This window comes from Euprymna scolopes, chromosome 1 (assembly GCF_053919585.1).
Source record: "Euprymna scolopes isolate OS-2025 chromosome 1, ASM5391958v1, whole genome shotgun sequence".
Taxonomy (NCBI): Eukaryota; Metazoa; Mollusca; class Cephalopoda; order Sepiida; family Sepiolidae; genus Euprymna; species Euprymna scolopes.
In genome coordinates, this window is record NC_136482.1 from 9581238 (window position 1) to 9604334 (window position 23097).

A 23097-nucleotide genomic window follows, 5' to 3' on the forward strand; every position below is an offset into this window, starting at 1 on the left:
TTTTACACCCCAAACAAGGCATATTAACATTCGTAAAATGTGACGTCTAGCGATAGTTACATTAGGAGCAAAATAATTGTGTAGTTAGAGATAAAATATTGAGACTGTTTGGAGAGAGAATGGGAGAACTAAAGTGATCTTTGGGATATAAGAGGAATAAAGCCTTTATTATATAATGAAGGCAAGTGTATAGCATATCTGTCATGGTGAGTTTAATTTCTTAGAAGTGCACGCCTGTGGAACTCTCTTCTGTTTGCCTGTTTCCCACCTGACTACAACTTGGATGTGTTCAAGTCCAACATAAACAAATTCCTGATAAACCGCCCCCTTAAGTAAGACACTTTATCAGATCTCCAGTACTAGCGATTATTATGATATCCCATTGATTACTGTACACGCAATAACCCTTATCCCTGAGTCGCCTCTGGGCCTTGATAAGTGGTGACTTCCTTGTAAAAAAAAAAACAAAAACTCTGGGGAAGAATATGGGGTAATTAATTGAAAGAAGATACTTCTTTAATCATATGTATTAATGGGTTGTAACTATGGAAGAGGTTTACTTAAAATAGGGGATTTATGCTATGTCGGTATATTTTAGTGGGGGGAGGGTATCGGAAATTATAACTTAGTATTTAAATGAAGTATAAATTATTAGGAATAATAATATAATAAAGGTGAGGGGATAAATTATGAAAGATACAATATAAACATTTTTTAAGTGAATAAGATTTAGGATAAACAGATGGCAAAATAAGGGGGATGAAAATACAAATGAATATGGTATACAAAAAGTATAAAAATTATAGAGTAATAATGAATAATAAAGGTATAAGTTATCTATATATATAAAAGCAAAAATGTGTGTATGTTTGTATGTATGTGTGTTTGTTTGTATGTATGCATGTGTGTTTGTATGTCTCGCAAAAACTTTCGACACGGGTCACAGATTTTCGCCATCAGTATCATTTTAAACTTCCAACCTTCGCCTGACAAATATCGAAAAATTGGTAAAAAACGTTAATTCCTTCATCCTAAAATGATCAGTTTTCTACAGGAGGGGGGTCAGCAAAAACCGTCCTCTCATGACGATGTCGCTTCTACGCATGCGTCATACGACGTCGTAACCTGATTTAGTTTAAAGATTAAAAAAAATGACCTAATTTTGTGGACGTCATCTTAGCTCAGTTGCTTAGAGCATGGCCTCATTATCTAAACGTTTTGGGTTCGAATCGTGGTTTGAGATGTCTTTTTTTTTTTTTTTTTTTGATTTTATAAATTTTAATATTGAAACAGGGTTATTTAAGCCATTTTTCACATGTTTTTCAGATTTTTTAACGTTCGTTTTACTGTTTTTTTTACTTCGCTTATTCTTAGGTTTTCATTAACACCCCCCACCCCCGCCCGACCACACACGCCCAAAAACACTTGGGCAACGGCAGGTACCCACCGCTAGTTAAATATAAAAGAATAAAAAATAGATATAAAAAAGTATAAACAATATAATGAGCCAAGTACAAAACGAAATAAAATAAAATGAAAATACAAGAAGGTAAATTTACAGTGGGAGAAAATTCTTAAAAGACCAAGGAGTAGAGATGTTATCCAAAGTTTTTAGGTCCTTGTTGAGTGCAAGGTAGTGTCGAAATATTTTTTTAAAATTATTAAATAAACAGAAGTTTCTCTGTGAGAATTACAATCTCCATCCAGTTTAAATGATGATTCAAGGTAACAAGTTGTGGTTGTTGATGGAAATTATGAAATCTTTTAGAATATTCAAGCCGGAATGAATATATAATGAATGCATATTACCTCACATTTTGGGGAGAGAATAGTTTGAAACAGCAATTAAATTACAGAAGTTAGATTGTAATTCCAAATTTCTTATTTCCGGAGTAAAAATAAGTTGATCCTTGGTTGATGATGTAGTTATTCCTGAATTCAAGTTGTGTATCCTTCAAAACTCAAAGTAATGTTATAATTATTTCTAAGAATAATCCTTGATTATATATAAATGGATACCAAAATGTTCGGAATTGAAGAAAAAAAGAATTATGTGGTTGAAGAGCCATGTTTAAAAGACACAGGACTATAAATTATCAGGAGTTAAGTAAAAATGAGGAATAAAGTGATGAGGGAAGAGTGAGGCAAAGTATATGTGCTAAAAGTCACGGGTAAGGGGAAACGATGGGGCTTAAAGTTTTGGCCCTTCACTTAGTGGAAGGGGGTTAGTTTTCAAGAGTTTTGTTGTAGCCATTGGGGTTAAAAGTCATGGTAAGTAACTGTAAAAATTCTCTGCTGTAATTAAAAATTTAAAATATATCAGGTTGAAATGGACCAACTTTATGAAGATTTAATGTTAATTTGTATAAAAAAATGGTAATTATAGGGGTAGAGGAAAGTTAAATTCTAAAGGGGGGATTAAAAGGGTTTTTCAGATATTTGGATTTAATTGTGGAGGAGGAGGTGGCGGTTACAGATAAATTTAAATTTAGGCTTTAAGTGAAGAAAATAAAGGGGTTATGAGTAAAAACTGTCTGGTAGGAGTATTGGGGAAAATTTGATAAGTGAAGATGAATATATGAAGAAGATATATAAGGTTATTTTGTTATTATTGCATATGAACATTGGTATGGATAGGCTGGTTGCTGGATAGGTTCTTAGGACAAGGGGAGAGGGCGCATTCAGGGGTGGTCTGAGAGTGTTCTGGTGATATTTGTACTGATGGCGAGTGTGATGGGAGAGAATCCCTATAGCTGAGATTTAGTGAGATAATAGGTAATATATATATATAGGAGGAACAAAATAGAGAACTCAGGTATACTTGTAAGAGCAATAATGAGCTCCAATCCCTCGTCCGCCCTCGCCAATCTTTCACGAGAAACACCAATCTGGCTGAAACTACTGTCAATAATTTTCCCCACTCTTTATCTCTGCCTAAATCCAAACGTAGATTCCAAAGCTTCTTTCTTAGAGCTGCACGCCAGTGGAACTCTCTGCTGCTTGCCTGTTTCCCACCTGACTACATCTTGGACGTCTTCAAGTCCAACATAAACAAACTCCTGACAAACCGCCCCCTTAAGTAAGACACTCTATCAAAACCACCAATACTAATGATTACTACAATACTATCTCATTGATTACTGTACACGTAATAACCCTTATCCCTGAGTGGCCTTCGGGCCTTGATAAGTGGTGACCCCCATGTAAAAAAAAAAAAAAAAAAAAAAAAAAGCAATATATATTTATTATTAGGTTGAAAAGAAAGATCTTGCAGAATTTTAATTTTGATTTCAAATGATGTATTTTCAAATAAGTTTCCATTATAATACCACTAGCGAGGGGTACCCGGCGTTGCCCGGGTGTTTTTCGGGGTATGTGAAGAAAAATAGGTGCCCGTGAAAAAAAAAACGAAGCCTTCACGACGCGCAGTTGGAAAATAGTAAAGTGTTAAAAAAAACAGGTGCGCGTTTTTGATTGATGTGACGGCGATAGGTATTCAGCAGTTAGCATTTTGTGTGGGATAGTTTTGAATGAGGTGAATAAATCGGTTTGTTTGTTTTTAAAAACCCGCTCCCTGTTTATTAGGAGGAGCGAAATGAAAGCTACAGTCTGATATGACGAAGTCGACATTAAACAAAGGTTACTTAGCTCTCTTGAGACAACTAGCTTTCGGCCTGTAATTAGAGTCGAGTTTCACTTTTTTTTATACTGAAAACCGAATGTAACGCGTGCCGATGCGGGAAATGTTGAATGATTAACGTTTGAAAGTCAATAAAATTGAATAGACAGGTGAGCTCCATGGGTAAATCTGAGATATTACAATTTATAGATGATATAAAAAGTTTTAAGAAGTTGTGAACCGAGCAAGTGCTTCTCTGAAAGAAGCCTTTTGTGGACATCGAGGAAAAGCATACATACATACATACATACATACATTTTCGGTTTTATATATATAGAAGACTAGCGAGGGGTACCCGGCGTTGCCCGGGTGTTTTTTTTTTTGGGGGGGGGGTTAAAAAAAGTAAGTATGAGGATCGAACCCGAACCCTTGAGGCAAAGTTGTAAATTAAAGTGTGAAAAAAAAAAAAAGTGCGATGTTAACCATTGCCCCACCGCAAGATGCTAACGGAAACATGTTTGAATTTATTTAAGTAGTTGGATTTTTTTTTTTTTTTTTTTTTTTTTTTTTACATAGGCATCACCACATTATGAAGGCCCAGAGGCCACTCAAGGATAAGGGTTAAAGAGTGTACAGTAGAAATTGGACAATATAGTAATCATTAGTAATGAAAATTTGGTAAATTTGATAACTTATATGGAACGGCTCATCAAGAACTTATTTACTTTAGACTTGAACACAACCATATTGTAGTCAGCCGGAAAGCAGGAAAACGGAAGACAATTCCACAGGCGTGCAGTTCTAAGAAAGAAGCTTTGTTCATGGAATCTGCGTTTAGGTTTAGGCACAGATAAAGAGTGGGGGGAATTATTGATAGTGTTTACAGCTAGACGAGTGTTTCTTGTGAAAGTTTGGCGAGGAGGGACCATAGGTGCCCGTTTTAAATGAGGTTAAGTTTTGACTGCGGGATAGTATTCGTTTACTGCTGAACGCCCCCCCCACCCCCCCGAAGATGTTATAGAAAAAAGACTTAGCCACATGCGGTGAACGACAAATATTGAATATTTATCTTCCCGAAATCGAGCAAATTAAATAGACAGGCGAGCTTCGTTGTTAACTGTGAGATATTACGATTTGTATGTGATATAAAAAGTTTTAAAAAGTTGTAAACCGAGCAACCGCTTCTCTGAAAGAAGCCTTTTGTAGACACACAGAAAAAGCGAACATACATACATACATTTTCGCTAGCGAGGGGTAGCCAGCGTTGCCCGGGTGTTTTTCGGGGTATGTGAAAAAAACCCGAAAATGTGGGAAAAAAAACAGGTGCTCGTGAAAAAAAAAAAACAAAGCCTTCACGACGCGCAGTTGGAAAATAGTAAAGTGTTAAAAAAAACGAGTGCGCGTTTTTGATTGACGTGACGGTGATAGGTATTCAGCAGTTAGCATTTTGTGCGGGACAGTTTTGAATGAGGTGAATAAATCGGTTTGTTTGTTTTTAAAAACCCGCTCCCTGTTTATTAGGAGGAGCGAAATGAAAGCTACAGTCTGATATGACGAAGTCGACATTGAACAAACGTTACTTAGCTCTCTTGAGACAACTAGCTTTCGGCCTGTAATTAGAGTCGAGTTTCGCTTTTTTTTATACTGAAAACCGAATGTAACGCGTGCCGATGCGGGAAATGTTGAATAATTAACGTTTGAAAGTCAATAAAATTAAATAGACAGGTGAGCTCCATGGGTAACTCTGAGATATTACAATTTATAGATGATATAAAAAGTTTTAAGAAGTTGTGAACCGAGCAAGCGCTTCTCTGAAAGAAGCCTTTTGTGGACATCGAGGAAAAGCGTACATACATACATACATACATTTTCGCTTTTATATATATAGATTACTTTATATAAAGAACGTTTTTCGCTCTATCTAATCATATAAATTACAATCGTTTTAAAACAATTGTCTTCTTTTTAGAATGTAGACTACAAGATTGAAATAAGCAAATTCACACAATTTTCTTATTTCAATTCAAGCTAGGCCGAAAAGCTGCTGAAACAGCTTGCGATATCAACAAAATGTTTAGACTAGAAACCACTTCTGAACCCACAGCACAATGGTGATTTAAGAACTTTTGTGGTGGTGATGAAAATCTTGAAGATGATGAGTGTAATGGTCGTCCGTCAGATGTTGACATCGATCAATTCAGAGCTTTTGTCAAAGCCAATCTATACATAACTGTTTGAGAACTTCTGAATTAATGTATACAACGATTTCCAACTACTTGAGAGAAATTGGAAAGACAAAAAAAACTTGATAATTCGGTGCCTCACAAATTTAACGACAACCAAAAAAAATGCCATTGTGAAGTGTAATCTCTTTTACGCAACAAGAACAACACGTTTCTCAACCGGGTTGTAACTTGCGATGAAAAGTAGGTTCTTTATGACAACCGGCGACACTCAGCTCAGTGGTTAGATGCCGACGAAGCACTACAACACTGAAGCCAGAGTTGCACCAGAAGAAGGTCATGCTGCTGTTTGGTGGTGTGCGACCAGTTTCACCTATTACATTTATTTTGGAATGCAAGTGAAACCATTATGGCGGGGAAGTACTGTCAACAGATGGATGAAATGCATCACAAACTTCGACAACAATACCGAACATTAGTCAACAGAAGAGGCCCAATTTTCCTCTGCGACAATGCTATCGACTACCACTTTTTTAAGGATTTTTTTTTTTACATAGGCATAACCACTTATCAAGGCCCAGAGACCACTCGAGGATAAGGGTTAAGTGTGTACAGTAATCAATTGGACAAAAGAGTAATCGTTAGTAATGGAAATTCGGTAAATTTGTTAACTTAAGTAGAGTGGCTCATCAAGAACTTGTTTACGTTGGACTTGAAGACAACCATATTGTAGTCAGCTAGAAAGCAGGAAAACAACTTTCTGTGTGAGAAATGCTTCAAAAACCTAAACGATATCAAAAACACCTTCAGTGACTTCATCACCATTAGAACGCAAGATTTATACATTACTGACATAAATACACTTGTTTTGCGTTGGCAAAAGTGTGTTGATTCTGATGGTGCTTATTTTGATCAATAAATTTTTGTTTGAGCCGAGATATGTTCATCTGAATTTAAGTTAAAAACTGCAAGAACTTTCTTGTCAACCTGATACCATGGTGTTAAACTTCAATTAAACACATATCACCATATATATTATTCCTTAATTGGAATTCATTTTTTGAGATGAGCATTATATATTAATTTATTTCTATTTCGGACTATTAGTCTCATCTTTATTAGTTGTTGTTTTTTTATCTTTTTATTAGTTTGTTTATTCACAACGTTTCAGTCAACTATTCCTCTGGCCTTCGTCAGGTGGTAACCGCGACGGATAGGAACTTTGAATCTTCTAACTGCATTCTCAGCCATCACTGCCATCCGTAGTTGTTGTCGTCTCACCACATTTTGACCAATTAACCTCTGGCACGCTTTGAGTGGGATTGAAACCGCTATCTTCAGACAATGCTCATCTGGAACTGTAGAGATTCAACGTCTCTATCAACTGCGCCATGGGCCCCGAAATTAACATATCACCATATACCTCCATTCCATTTACATGATGTATAGTCCATTTACCATTGCAAATTGTAGTTTTATTTATTTATAATTTTATTTTCATATTTCATTTTTTTATTTTTACAGTTTTTTAAAATCTTAATTCTATGGAGATTTCCACAGTTCTTGTCATTAAGTTTATTAACTGACAAGAGAGTGATGTGTTTGATTTGTAGCCCAATAATGCATCATCTCTATATAGCGCCCCTTCAGTGCTGTGCTTAGCAACATCGTGGACCCCCGCAGGATGCACCTTGCAGCCCATCTACACACAAAATACAACTTGCACACCCTACCCCAACATACTGGACCCATGATAAATGGTGTTCTAAACAAAATAACACACCATAAAATTAATGTTTTAAAAATATACATTACAAACGTTTTCACAACATTTAGCTATTTTTTTGTATTTCCTAAATATTTTATAGCCATTTCAGTGCCTTTCAACTCTCAATTTTTTTAATAAGTTTTTTAAAGGAATTTAAAACCAAATTTAAACCCAAATTAAAATGTTACAATGTAGGAGAAAGTCGTGAAGTGCTAAAAGGCCCCTACACTCCCACTAACATGCAATAAATACAAACTTATAAAAAAATTGCATGAAATTTTTTTTTTTTTTTTTGTGATCTTTTTCTTTTTTTACTCAAACAAGGCATATTGGCACTTGGACGTAAAGGGTTACTAATTGGGACCATGCCTAAGAAAGATTAAGGTGTTGGTTTACGTTGCATTTGGACTTCTGCATGTCAGTACAGTTTAGGAAGCAGGTGACAGGAAGGGAATTCCAAAGTTTAATCGTTCTAGGGAAGAAGCTATTAAGTTAGAAAACTTTCTTACATTTAGGGACCTCAACAGTGAAGGGGTGTGATTTTGTTGCTAAGTGGGTTTGTTGGGGATATGTACATCAAGGGGGCACAAGTGCAACAAGTTCATCAGAATACATTCCATTAAAATACTTGTAAAACAGGCATAGGGATGCAACATTGTGGTGATGGCACAGGGGTTGGAGACTAGTTGACAAAATGGGAACTATTAGATTGCAGACCCTTTTCTGGACCCTATTCAAGAGGGAGAGACTACTGGTAGATGCACCAGCCCAGATGTGGCAACAATAATACTCTATGCATGGGCAATGGTGGCCTTGTAGAGGTACAGGATGCTCTCAGGTATGAGTAGTTTTCTAGCACGATAGAGGGAACCCACCTTCCTTGCAGCAAATACGCATATTAAAAAAAAAAATTACCTTGAAGTTGCAATCAAAAAATTGATATAAACTTAATAGTATTATGTTTTTTTTTTTAAATAGCGTTTTTTCGAATTAATATATACTATAATCAGTTGAATTTCCAAGAAAAAAAACTTCCTAAAAATTAATGCATGAATTTTTTTTTTTTTTTTTTTCTCTCTCACCTTCACCCCTTGGATGTAAGGGTCTACTAATCGGGACCATGCCTATAAAAGATTAAGGTGTTGGTTTACGTTGCATTTGGACTTCTGCATCTCAGTACAGTTTAGGAAGGAGGAAGAAAATTTCAAAGTCTAACCGTTATAGGGAAGAAGCTATTAAAGTAGAAAACTTTCTGACATTTATGGACCTCAACAGTGAAGGGGTATGATTTTGTTGCTAAGCGGGCTTATCGGGTATATGTATGTCGAGGGAGCACAAGTGCTATGAGTTCGTTAGAGCACATCCCATTAAAATACTTGTAAAATAGGTGCAGGGTTGCAACATTGTGGTGATAGGAGCCTAGTTGATAAAGTGGGACCTATTAGATTGCTGACTCTTTTTTGGACCTTATTCAAGAGGGAGAGACTAGTAGTAGATGCACCAGCTCATATGTGGTAACAATACTCCATGCATGGGCGAATGGTGGCCTTGTAGAGGTACAGGATACTCTCAGGTGTGAGTAGTTTTCTAGCACGATAGAGGGAGCCCATCTTCCTTGCAACAGCCTTCGCAATGTCCTCAATGTATTTGTTTCAGTTCATATTTCCTGTGAATGTTAGGCCAAGGAGTTTGAAGGAAGAATTCTCTAGTAGGGAGTTATTTGTGATGATATCAGTGGTTGGAGAGGCTTCTTGTAATTGTTAAAGGAGAGCAGCTTAGTCTTACTAGTATTAAATGTTACTATCCATTTACGCCCCCATTCCACTATGGTTTGGAAGTCATTTTCTAATGATCCCTGTAATTGTTAAAGGAGTAACTTTTGGTGTTAGTTTAAATTTACAACAAAAATTCTCTATTACTTTTACAGCAGAAATAACTCTTTGATTAAAGAATTTTACTTCAAGGATAATTTATGCACTGCAACATTCTGTAACAGGTTTGTTGGATAATGTGATTATTTCACAAATCTGTTAACAATAGCAGACAAGAACAGATGTCACGATTTGATGTATCAGCGATGGTAGAAAAAGAAAAGAAAAAAAGAAATGAAAACTGTTCAAATAATTTCGTCTTTTATTAAGGATAAACATGGAACTCACTTGGATGGTAAATTATAAAAAAGCAAACAGATCTTTTAATAAAAAAAAAACTAATAAAGTATGTTAATTTATTAGTTATGTTGTGTACTGAAATGTGTGCAAGTACTTTACTCAACAATTCATGAAATATTTAAAACAAGTTGGAAAAAAAAATTTATGGATATGTAAAAAAACAACGCCTTTTTGATGCAGATTCCTTCAAAATGGTATTAAAACAGGTTTTCAGTCACACAAAAAGTTTGTGCATTAATATTATTAATAATATTATTATTATTAATATTATTTATGCATGTAAAAAAAACCCCAAAAAACAAAACATCCTGAAGCAACAAATACAGTTGGAAAAAAAAAAAAAGATTTTACCAAGAATGAAAATAGAATCAAAGAAAATTTGTCTTTGCCAACCTTATAATTACAATTTTACTTTTCTTGTTTTCTCTGTGGCAAACTGCTGTATTAAATTCTCCTATATATGTATATGTATGACTATTTCATTTAATCACATAAATTAAGATATGAAAATATGAGTTTATGCGTAAATTTTCAGTATTTACTTCAACAGTGTTCAATACATAGAGCTATGTAGTAAGCTCCCCGTATTTCCTCCTATAACACACAACACGCTAGGTAACATACAAATATCTGTGCGTGAAGTCGCCAAGCTAATCGAGGACCTTGATTCCAGTAAAGCAACTTGCCCTGACGGTATTCCAATTATAGTGTTAAAAAAGCTACAACCAGAACTTGCCCCCATACTTACCAAGCTGTTTAAGCGTTGCCTTAAGGAGAAGTGATTTCCAACACTCTAGAAAACCTCATCAGTATGCCCTGTATTTAAGAATTCAGGTGATAAGTCATCTCCCTCTCAATACAGACCAATGTCTCCTGTGTGTCATGAGTAAGTTGCTGGAATCCATATTAAATAGAGAAGTAGTCAACCACCTCAGCAGAAATAACCTTCTTAGTGACACGCAATATGGTTTCTGTTCTGCTAGATCTACAGCAGACGTGCTAACGGTTATATCTCATAGGATTAGTGAATCTCTTGACAAAGGCTTCATTTCTAGGGCAATTGCTCTTGACGTATCAAAGGCCTTCGATAAGGTATGGCATAAAGGCTTACTTCACAAGATTTCCAGCTACGGTATAACTGGAAATGTGTTCTCAATCATTAAATTATTTCTCTCTAATAGGCTCATAAGAGTAGTAGTTGATGGGCAGAAATCAGAGGCCCACAGTATTAATGCTGAAGTCCCTCAGGGGTCCATCCTGGGCCCAACTCTCTTCTTGATCTACATCAATGATCTCCCAAAACACATACTAAAATCATTTGTTGACATCTATGCTGATGACACGACTATCTATGGCAACACATCAAAGGCCGTAAATGACAATGTTCTCTCTGATTCTCTCTCCTCAGATCTTGAGCGCGTGGTTCAGTGGGGGAAGAGGTGGCTGCTTACCTTTAATGTATCTAAGACCAAGCTCCTATCATTAAATCTTAAATGCTCTGATCCCCATCTGGCATCAATTGAAATGGATGGCTCTCGTCTAGGGGAGACCCCATTTTTTTGATAAGCTTCTGGGTTTGACCTTTACTCCTGATCTGAAATGGAATACATACATCTGTAGCCAAGGATACTGGGAAAATGGTGGGATCCTTCTACCGCTCCAGGAGATATCTCACTAATGATGCAATTCTCTATCTATATAAAAGCCAAGTATGTCCAAGGATGGAGTACTGCTGCCACATCTGGGCAGGAGCTGCTAAAAACAGCCTATCCTGCCTTGACAAAGTACAAAATAGACTTTGTGGCTTAGTGGGGGATGCTCTCTTCCCTTCCCTGCAACCTCTCTCCCACAGAAGAGACGTTGCGAGCCTGTCTCTGTTTTATCGTTATTTCCATGGCAAGTGCTCGTCTGAGCTCCATTCTCTGGTCCCCCCCCCTCGCCAATCTTTCACGAAAAACACACGACTAGCTGAAACGACTGTCAATAATTTTCCCTTCTCTTTATCTGTGCCTAAATCAAAACATAGATTGCATGAACAAAGCTTCTTTCTTAGAACTACAGGCCTGTGATACTTTCTGCCGCTTGCCTGTTTCCTTCCTGACTTCAACTTGGATGTCTTCAAGTCCAACACAAACAAATTCCTGATGAACCGCCCCACTACCGACACTTTATCAAATCTCCCATACTAACTATTACTATGATACTATCCCATTGATTACTATACACACAATAACCCTTATCCCCGAGTGGCTTCTGGGCCTTGATAAGTGGTAACCTCCATGTAAAAAAAAAAAAAGCTATGAAGATATATGTATATAGATATATTATGTATATATATATATATATATATATATATATATACACACATATATATATCTATATATATATATATATATATATATATATATATATAAATGTATATGTATGTATGTATATGTAAATATTTATGGGCGACGATGTTTTGTACAAAATTCGGAATGAAGGAGCATTAAAACGGCAAGTTTTTCCAATGATTATGACAATCGTTATGGTGAAACAATTAAATTAATTTAAGCATGAATAAAAAAACACAACAAATCCAAACGCAAAGGATACGTAGAGAGGAGTCATGAACGACGATGTTTTGTGCCAAATTCAAACTGAACGAACCTTTAAAGAGAAATTACAACGGGAAATTAAGTGCACTGTATGTGACAGATAACTTTTGTCAAAAGTTGATTTTGTAAATCATTGTAAATCACAGAATCAAAGACAGGAACGACACACCTGGCAACGCTAAGTTGTCATATTTGTGATCCAATCTGCAAATCTAAAAGTGGCCTGACACGACATTCAAGGATTCATATTATCATGCGATCACCTTTACAAGAAGGAAAGATTTTATGCTACATTTGTGAACTTTCATGTAGGAATAAAGCTGGTTTAAAAACTCACCCATGTGCACAGCACTTGACTATATATATATATGTGTGTGTGTGTGCTTATATATATATGTATGTGTATATATGTGTGTGCATGTATATATATGTATGTGTATATATGTGTGTACATGTATATATATTGTATATGTGTGTGTGCATGTCTATATATGCATATATATATGTGTATATAAATGTGTGTATGTGTATATATATGTATATATAAATGTGTATGTGTATATGTGTATATATATGTATATATAAATGTGTATGTGTATATATGTATATATATTGTATATGTGTGTATGTATGCATATATATATATATATATATATATATATATATATAAGCATCAAAAGTTTGTACAGATTCCTTAATTCGAAATAAAGATTCTTGAGTTTTACAAAATGCATCTGAAGAAAACTGGAGGTTAACTCGTCCAAAACGTTCTAAAAATAACACCGAACGTGAAAGCAGTAGTTTGGATTATCCAAACAATCTAATTATCAAACCACATCTAAAAAATTCTGAAATCTTAAATAATTGTTGTTCAAGAGTCGAGAGATATGAAAGCTATTATTGAAATAATTGTGGAAGATTTTTTGGAGGAAAACATAGACATTTATTTCCCCTCATCATTTGTTTTCAGGCGTCACTGTTTACTTGCTGCCTGAGAATTAACGATTTAGTAAGTTTTAGTTGCAATGCAATTAAAGCAAAACTCACATAAAGAAAATGTTATGAAATTCTAATAAAATAATACTTACGCACATATATTATCTCATAAATGTAAAAAGTTGATTTTTAAACAATATACATATGTATATATACAGGGTGATTGGAAAATAACTCCCTATTATTAAGTGCTTTTAATTTATTACTGAAAAAAATTCATACAAGAAACGAATAAAATAAGAAAACGTATAGCATGAGGTTTTATTTAGAATTCAATATGGCTGCCAGCGTTTGACATTAGCTGTTCTAGACACTTGGGAACCACATCAACTACTTCACAAGGAACTGTTTTTTTTTTTTTTACTAATGAGTTAATAATTATCAAAGCTAAAACACACACTTGAAGATTAGGACCGACAAGATGGATAAATTGACAGATGAATGGGATGAATATTATGAGAAAATTTAAAATCTCCAACTCAATAGAAAATAGAAAAAGTGTTTTCTCTCATCATAAAAAATATTACTCATAGAAAAAATAATAAACACAACTCTTGCTCTTCCCCACTGATTCATTTCTTGTAAGAATTATATTTCAGTAATAAATTTAAGGTATAGGCAATTATTTTTCAATCACCCTATATATATATATAATAATTATCCAAGTTTCAAATATCAAGTTTTCTCAGTTTCAAAAGATATCCATTAAAATATTGTTTTGTATTGTGACTAACAAGTCTGCAAAATTATGTTATTGCTGCATATTTAGTCACGTACTCATCAGATGTTTACATTAAAAAAAACTTATAAAAACGCCATTTTGGACTCATGATTCATGTAACCGACACATTCTGCCGTTTGTTTTGGTTTCAAACATTATGTTCATACGGAATTTATTTTAAGTTATATTAATTATTTTCATTTTTTTGTATTATTGTTATGTTTTTATTTTCATTTTATTCAAAGTTTTTTATCTGCTTACTTTTTATTATTTATTTATTCTACCATTCTTCAAATCTTATTATTATGAGTAAAATGAAAATAAAGACATAATAATACAAAAAAAAAAAAAAAAATGAAAATAATTAATATAAGTTAAAATAAATTCAGTATGACCATAATCTTCAAAACGAGGTGGAACAGCAGAGCGGTTACATGAACCTCGATAAGTTGTCCCAAATGGTGTTTTTATGTTTTTTAAAGTAACATCTGATGAGTACATGACTAAATATGCACCAACAACATAATTTTGCAGATTTGTTGAAATACAAAACAATATTGCAATGGCTACCGTTCGAAGAGTAATAAATGACCAACTGAGAAAACTTGATATTTGGAATCTCGAGAATTATTACATTAAACTATATGCTCTGGAACTCAATAAAAAGTATAAAAAGACTTTATTTATGAGAATTTTTTTTTTTAATCCATTACGATTGTATATACAAACAGAGTATACTTCAAGTAGATGATTAACATATATATATATATATATATATATATATATATATATATATATATATATATATATATATATATACAGTTTTCATGTAATGCTGTTTTAATTAATGCCAGTACCAGCAAATTCATAACTTCGCTATAATATTCATTTGCTAATATCTTTCCTCTGATGAGAAGAATGCATTTTTTTGAAACTCTATGGATTAAGGAAATTTCAATTTTTTTTGAGTATCCTATTGAACAATAAATTAATGTAACATATATTTGTACAGCCTTTAATTTTTGTGCTTATATATATATATATATATATATATATATATATATATATATATATATATATATATATATAAAAGAACAAGTAGTTAATAAAACATGTTAAAAACCACTTTGAAAAAGAATTAAAAACCTATTTAATTTTAAAAAGAAAGCACAAAATAAGTGGATAGTCCTTAATCCGCGGAGTTTCAAAGAAATACTTTCCTTCTCATCAGAGGGTAGGGATTAGCAAAATGCTGGATCGGATTTTGCTTGCAAAAGTATTTAATGAAATTACAAGTAAGTCATAGATCTTACTTGGTAAAAAATAGTGAAGCAGAGGGAATAGGGGGAAGAAAAAGGTGATTTCACGTGAATGGATAGTCTGGTGAAGGGTAAAATATCCAATAAAATCCAAAAAAAGTTGATTAAAATTCCACTGAAATATTTGAATTTTAAAATAAGAGGCTGAACCCATATTATGTCCTCTAAAAAAACCCTAAAATACTTCAATGAAACTGAAATTTGACAAATATTCAATTGATGACCTAATGTTGCAATTTCATAAAAAATCAGATCTGAAATTTCATGAAAAAGGCTCCCATTCACTGTTTGCCTCTTTTGTATAAAACTAAAACTAAATATAGCCGACATTAATAACCCTTATGCCTAGCATTTATGTGTCAAATTTTGTAATGATTGGTTAATACAACATATACACATACCTAATTTAATATATATATAAAATTGAACTTGTCTGTCTGTGTGAGTAATGGTCTCTACCAAACGACTTTGTCAATTTTTGGTCTACAGACTTGAAACTTCATATATAGGGAATTACAGTACGCGTTAGATCTTTTTACCTCCCTACTACCAAGAATTTCCATTTCAGTATTTAGCATGCATTTTGGATTTGAAGTTCAATATCCTTTTTGCTGCCTCAATATCTAATTTCCCTTATTCTATGTAGCTAAAATGATTTAAAAACTTACAAAAACTTTTAATTTTCTGTTTGTTGGTTTTAGCAAATAAGGTGCAAACCAATAATAACATTTGCTAATATTTTTGCTCTGAGGAGATGAATAAACAACGAAAACTCATGCGTTAAGGAAATAGATTTATTAAACTGTATTCTTTGTTTGCAAACAGTAAAAAAATTTTATATTTGAAAATTAACCTTTTCAAATCATAAAATTTAAATACCTAAATTATGATTTATTTGCTCTATCTGGTATATTGAGCAATTTTATTTAGCTGGGATTGTCTTATATAAAATATTACTTCTAATAATATTTTGTAAGACCGATAATCACTGGATTTGCATACCAGTAGATACATTTCATTATTCTGAAGTGTGTGTGTAATTTATATTATTATTATTATTATTGCTATTATTATTATTATTATTATTATTATTATTATTACTACTACTACGATTATTATTATTATTGCTATTATTATTATTACTATTATTATTATTACTATTATTATTACTATTATTATTATTGCTATTATTATTATTATTATTACTATTATTATTATTACTATTATTATTATTGCTATTATTATTTCTATTATTATTACTATTATTATTATTACTATTATTATTATTACTATTATTATTATTACTATTATTATTATTATTATTATTATTACTATTATTATTATTACTATTATTATTATTATTACTATTATTATTATTATTATTACCATTATTATTATTACTATTATTATTATTACCATTATTATTATTACTATTATTATTATTACCATTATTATTACTATTACTATTACTATTATTATTATTATTACTATTATTATTATTACTATTATTATTATTATTATTATTATTATTACTATTATTATTACTATTATTATTATTATTATGGTAATTGTTTAACTGGGAGTAATGTCTTAGCAAATAGAGTGAAAGGTAACTTATTAGCTGGGTTTGATTCTTTCAAATTATCACTTCCTACCCTGATGATTGCGAAAACATGAAATACTAATGTCTGTAGGTACAAAAATAAGTACTAATATTTATAAATATACACACATACTAAGTTGTATGCACCTGGCATTGCTAGGTTGAAACATATTCCCGTGTGAAGAATTTCGTCACATACTATTTAAGATAAACTGAATATCCTAAATCTTAACCCAGTTATCATTTTCCTGAAAGTGGATCACATATTGAATTTAAACGGACTTCTCTCCACATCCATCGTCATCTATGAAAATCAAAGGGTCAAGGGGAAATAACTCATAGCTGAAAAAATAAAGCTTACTTAAGAAAATAATTAAAAATAAATTAAACAAATCAACTCTAAATAATATCTCTAAACAGGAAAATTAAAACAATTTTATTACTAAAAACCATTAATAACTGAAAGCTAATTATTAAAATAGATTTTCTTTTGATGTAATAGGTAAATTAGGTAACTTTTAAATTGGGATTTCCATTTAAATAAGTAGCGTGTATATATACTAGTCCTTGTAGGATCACCAAAGTTAAGCAATGTTAATATTGATCAATATTTAGATGGGAGACCAAAATTTAAGAATAACAGGTGCTGTAAGTTTGGAAGTCGAGCTGTTTGCAATCCTCTCCTCATATTATATTTTTGTACAAAATATCAAACACTTTGCTTCTATTCATATTGACATTTTGGTTTTGTCATTAAAAGAAACGAAATATTTGTATACATATGCATATTTGATCTGATTTTATATTTTGCAGTTTTTCAACTTTCCTATTTTTGTCCATAAATTCTGTTGGACTAAAGAATTATAGTAATAACTTTATACATCTGTAGAAGACTCATTATTACCGAACAATTTCATACTTTTCGTATTTGTTGTTCTTAACATTTCACATTTTTCGTTATTTTGGTTTTGTTTATATTGAAAAGTTTTTGTTTGGAATTGTACTCTTCTTTTTATGTTTTTATTTTTTACCTTTTCAATTTAGAATTTTAAAGAACCTTCAAATTTTCATTAAAATCTAAAAAAACTTTAAAATTCTAAAATATTTTCAATTTCAAACAAAAAAACAAAACAGTGAAAATTTTTGTTTTGTTTCTTTTCTGTCATTGTTTTAGAGTTTTCTTGTTTAAAATTTTCTGTAAATATTTTCCGTTTTTTTAATTTTATTTTAAAAAAATATTTTGAAAACTTTTCACCATTAATTTTTATTCTTGTTGCATTAATCATTTTGTTTTTATTGGCTGTTTAACAGACCCCTGTTTTTTTTTTTTTTTTTTAAATGCATCCTCATAATAAAACTGATATTTTTGTTCATACGTACTGTACTTATACAATAAGCCATTAATTGTTTTTATCATCAGCTGCTGAATTAAAGTTACATGTCAGAATATTGCATTGATTCCTTCCCATAAAAGAACTTGCCTTACTACCATAAGAGGAAGTGATCTTCCTTTCTCCCTCCAAATGCCTAACATTTGGAAGACTTTTCATAGACAAAGCTTCTTTGCAAGGGCTTCCTTACTGGGGGACTGCTGCCCTGTTGATTACAATTACAAACTTCAAATCCAAAATCAATAATTTCTGCTCATAAAATGTCCCATAAGAAATCAAGCGCAATCCATATTTTTTTTTATCAATATTAGTACCTTTATAACATTCTCTATTTTTTGGTTGATGATGATTCCTTCTCATTAACCTTTATCCTCGAATGCCCCTTGGCCTTGACAAGTGACGATGTAATAGTAACAAAAAAAAAATATTGGAAACTTAGTCCAATAACAGAGGTAACATCTATTTTTTAATTTTTTCGTATTAATTCAGATCCATACTCATTCGACATAATGTTTCTGGATTTTTTAGATGAGGCTTGATAATATATATTATTTAGATTGTTTGGACTACTGTTCTCATTTTGGTTGATATTCTCACGATTCGAACGATGTAACCCCCGACCTTCTTCAGGTGTGTCTTAGCAATGACTCTTATTGATGACTGGCATAAATTCATCAATTAGAGCCATTATTAGAATACACCTGAAGAAGGTCGGAGGTGATGGTGGTTCAGTGGTTAACGACACGAACTGATAACCTGGGGTACCAAGTTTGAATCCAGTTCATTCTGCAAAAATCACATTCACTTGTGATGTTGGTAAACTTCATGTGGTCCCTTTCCTAAGTACATGATGTCTTTCTAGAAAGAATTCTGCCGAGAAAAACATGTTAGAAACCAATGCCAATAATAGAATCTCTGGATTCATAGGATATGATGACCTGAAGAAGGTTGGCCGAAACATTGTAAGAATAACAACATAAATGAGCATAGTAGTCTGAAGAATCCAAATAATACAAATGTGAGGTTTGTTCCAACTTTATTTTTCTAAAAAATGTCCAATTTTTTCTTTTCTTTTTTTTTTTTTTTTGCAGGTCATCTTTGCTGAAGATCATTTTTTCCTGTCATTAATTTCCAAAAGTCAGCTGCAACAGATCTTGTCATACGTATTAAAGGAGTCAGAGTTTTTATCTCCCTACGGAATCCGTTCCCTCTCCAAGGTTTGTGTTGTTGCCATGTGAACTTTCTCGTTTTGTCACAAGATGTTGAATGAAGAGAATTGCATGAACGGAGATGATTTTGTCAAGGTTATACATTCCTGCCTCAAGCCATGATACTTGTAATTATAACTTTACATGCAAGAGATATGACCAGGAAAACACGATGTTCTCCTGGATACAAAAAAAAAGAACAACTAAATATGAAAATAGAAGTTAGAAAAAAATGGTGCTTGTCCAGAACACAACCTAATTAAAAAAAAAAAATCTTTATGATATACATATCCATCACCGAACAAAAATATCATATTCAAAATATCACATCAAGTAGCTTTTTATATATACAGAAAATAATTCTGATAATAGTAAATTGTATCAATTATAAGGCTGATTTTGATTTGTGGTAATTCGAATTGAGTTGTCTCCCTTTATATATGGTGGATCAAAATAAACTCATTTTACTCATAAAATTTGATTTTTCTTTTTAGTTAAAAAAAAAACTACTTGATCAATTTATGTGATTTTTGGAATATGACATTTTCTTTCCATGATGAGGATGTACATCTTAAGCTTTTTCTTTAATTTTGTTCTTTAATTAGGTTGAATTTTGGACAAGCACCAAAACGCATTGGTTTTTATAAATTTCTTCTTTCTTTCTGATTTTTAATATCAAACTAGAAGAATATGTGTACTAGATAAAATATGTGTACTAGATAAAATATGTATACTAGATAAAATATGTGTACTAGATAAAATATGTGTACTAGAACAGATAAAATTAATTCCCCAAATAAAACAGTTTTATGCTTTTATGTTCTCTTAATTTAAAAATTTTTTTTTCAATTTTCACCCCAAACAAGGCACAATGCCACTTTGAAGTAGGGGGCTACTATCGGGGTCATAAGTTGCAGGGATATTATGAAGGGAGACGAGCAGCAAGATGTCTGTTCACATTGCACTTGAACTTCTGCATGTCAGTACATTTGGGAAAGCAGAGTCCCGGAAGGGAGTTCCAAAGTCTTGCAGTTCTGGGAAAGAAACTATTGGAGTAGAAGGTCTTCTTACATCTAGGGATCTCTACTGTATAGGGGTGGGATTTAGCTGCTTGTTGGGTTTGTCGGGGGGTATTCATGTCTAGGGGGTACAAGTGCTTGTAGTTCGTCAAAGCATTCACCGTTAAAGTACTTGTAGAACAGCCAGAGGGATGCAAAATTTCGTCGATTGGACAGAGGCTGAAGCCTGGATCACAGTTCAGGACCTATCAGATTGGCGACTCTCTTTTGAACCTTGTCCAGGAGTGAGAGACAAGTAGCAGATGCACCAGCCCAAATGTGACAACAGTACTCCATACATGGGCGAATGGTAGAGAGAGCCCACCTTCTTCGCAGCAGCCTTGGTAATGCTCTCAATGTATCTATTCCAGTTCATTAATATTAATACCAATATATAATGCTGCTAAACCTTATGTTTAGAATCCTTATTATAATTTAAATAAAAGCCATTATATGATTTTGATACTAGAAAATGTCTATAATTTAAGGCTTAAGCTTAAAAGGTCTTAAGAAGAAGTCAAAATTCAGGGAATCTTGCTTAATTGGTGTTCAATGACTATGAATCAAATTTAATGTAAATCTAAAATATCTGAAGTTTGAAATGAGAATTGTGGCCATATCATGCTCTTAAAAATTCTTCAAATTACTAAAATTTGGAAAATATTTACTGATGTCTAATACTTACTGTTAAAATTTCACAAAAATCGAAGTATTTAAACCCCTCTTTACCTCTTCGCATGAAACTAAAATAAACTGAATATAACCCACATAACTCATCCTTACACCTAGCAACTGTGTTCCAAAATTCTTAGTGATCGGTTAATTAGTTTGATGTTTCACTAAGAAAATAAACAGAAAAATTAAAAGAGAAAAAAAACATGTTTTCTTCATAACATACGACTCAAAAGTGATATAATTTTTTTTTTTCACATTGCATCTTTGGTGATCGGGAGATCTTATTAAAAAAAGAAGAGGGGTGATAGCATACTACGAACATTAAATTAACGTCTGCATATCATACTAATAATTTTATGTTCGTAGTATGTTATTACCGCCTATAATCCTTTTTAATGAATAGGATCTCCAATCAAATAATTTATAATCTGGAAACTGTGACACATATACGTATGTATGTATGTTAAAGGTACTAAGCTATTAATATCTAGATAATGTGTTAGGAAAATGTTTATGCTTTATGACGATTTAGATATCACTGCATAGTCGAATATTCTAGTAATTTTATATGAGCCAATTTTTGATGCTGAATATGATCACGATCATGATAGTATAAAGTACTAATAGGAAGAGGCCAAGGGAAACATGGGAGAATAAGTGATAAGGATGGAGTTGAAAGAAAGAGGGATAAAGCTAGACCTGGACAGAGGTAGTTTGGAAGTTAATTTCTGAAAGCCATCAAACATATGCAACCATGTAAAATAGATGTTAAATTGAATATGATGATGACTGATGTCGGATGGATCAATTTTATTTTTGTTTCTTTACTTTTTTACTAGGGGGAGTTACTGCCTAGCAAGGCCCAAAGGCCACTTGGGGATAAGTGTTAATAAATGTCAAGTAGATGGTGAGACAACACCATGATGATTGGTAATGTGGAACTTGGGTAGTATTTAATTATTTAAGAAGACAACTCAACAAGAACTTATTTACATTAGACTTGAAAACGACCATGTTATAGTCAGCTGGGAGACAGTTCCAGAGTAGTGTGCTCCACAAAAGGACAGTTCTAAGAAAGAAATTTTGCTTGTGGAATTTTCATTTAGTTTTAGCCACAGATAGAAAATGGGAAAAATTATTTACAGTTGTTGTAGCTAGCCAAGTATTTGTCACAAATATTTTGTGGGTGGGTTATTAATTGAAGCTCAATCAAACACTTGCCATGAAAATAATGATAAAGAGATAGACTCGCAGCGTCTCCTCTGTGAGAAAGAGGAAGTAGGAAGGCGAAAGTGTCCTTACCCACTAGATTTCAAAGATGGTTTTGTACCCTCTCAAAGCAGGAAAAGATACTCTTAGCAGCCCTCCCCAGATGTGGTAACAGTACTCCATTACAATAATCTTGGCTTGAACCGACCCCAAAAAAGTCAGGAAAGATATCCTCTTGCTAGCTATATTCCTCATTCACCTTCATTGAATATAATCTTGGTGTAAATAAACAACCTTTTTTGTCGAATTTTCAATTTCTTGTCAGTTTTTGTTGTGGTTTTATTAAAGTGTGATTCTTTCCCAGATTGAAGAATATTGTTGGAGTTGATTGTAAGAAACTAAAAGTATAAACAGATTTAATGAATCTTGTTTTAAAGAATTACTTTGAAACTGCGTGAGAATCAAGGTGGCATGAAATTTGTACGACAGAATAAAAGAAAGGAAAAAGTTTCTAAAGAGTACAAGTAAATTGGTAGCATTCTGCTTGAAAAAGAAATAGCCATTCGACGGTCGAGTCCC

At 32.6% G+C, this 23097-nt stretch overlaps 1 protein-coding gene across 7 annotated transcripts in view; it reads left to right on the plus strand.

Annotated features, from left to right (window-relative positions):
- Positions 1 to 23097, plus strand: part of LOC145278160 (uncharacterized) — a 228701-nt gene that overhangs the window by 132337 nt on the left and 73267 nt on the right. For all 7 annotated transcript variants that reach the window (XM_080130508.1, XM_080130471.1, XM_080130591.1 and 4 more), the window contains one exon: positions 19460 to 19585. In XM_080130508.1, coding sequence (XP_079986634.1) covers positions 19460 to 19585 — 126 coding nt within the window. The remainder of the gene's footprint in view (positions 1 to 19459; positions 19586 to 23097) is intronic.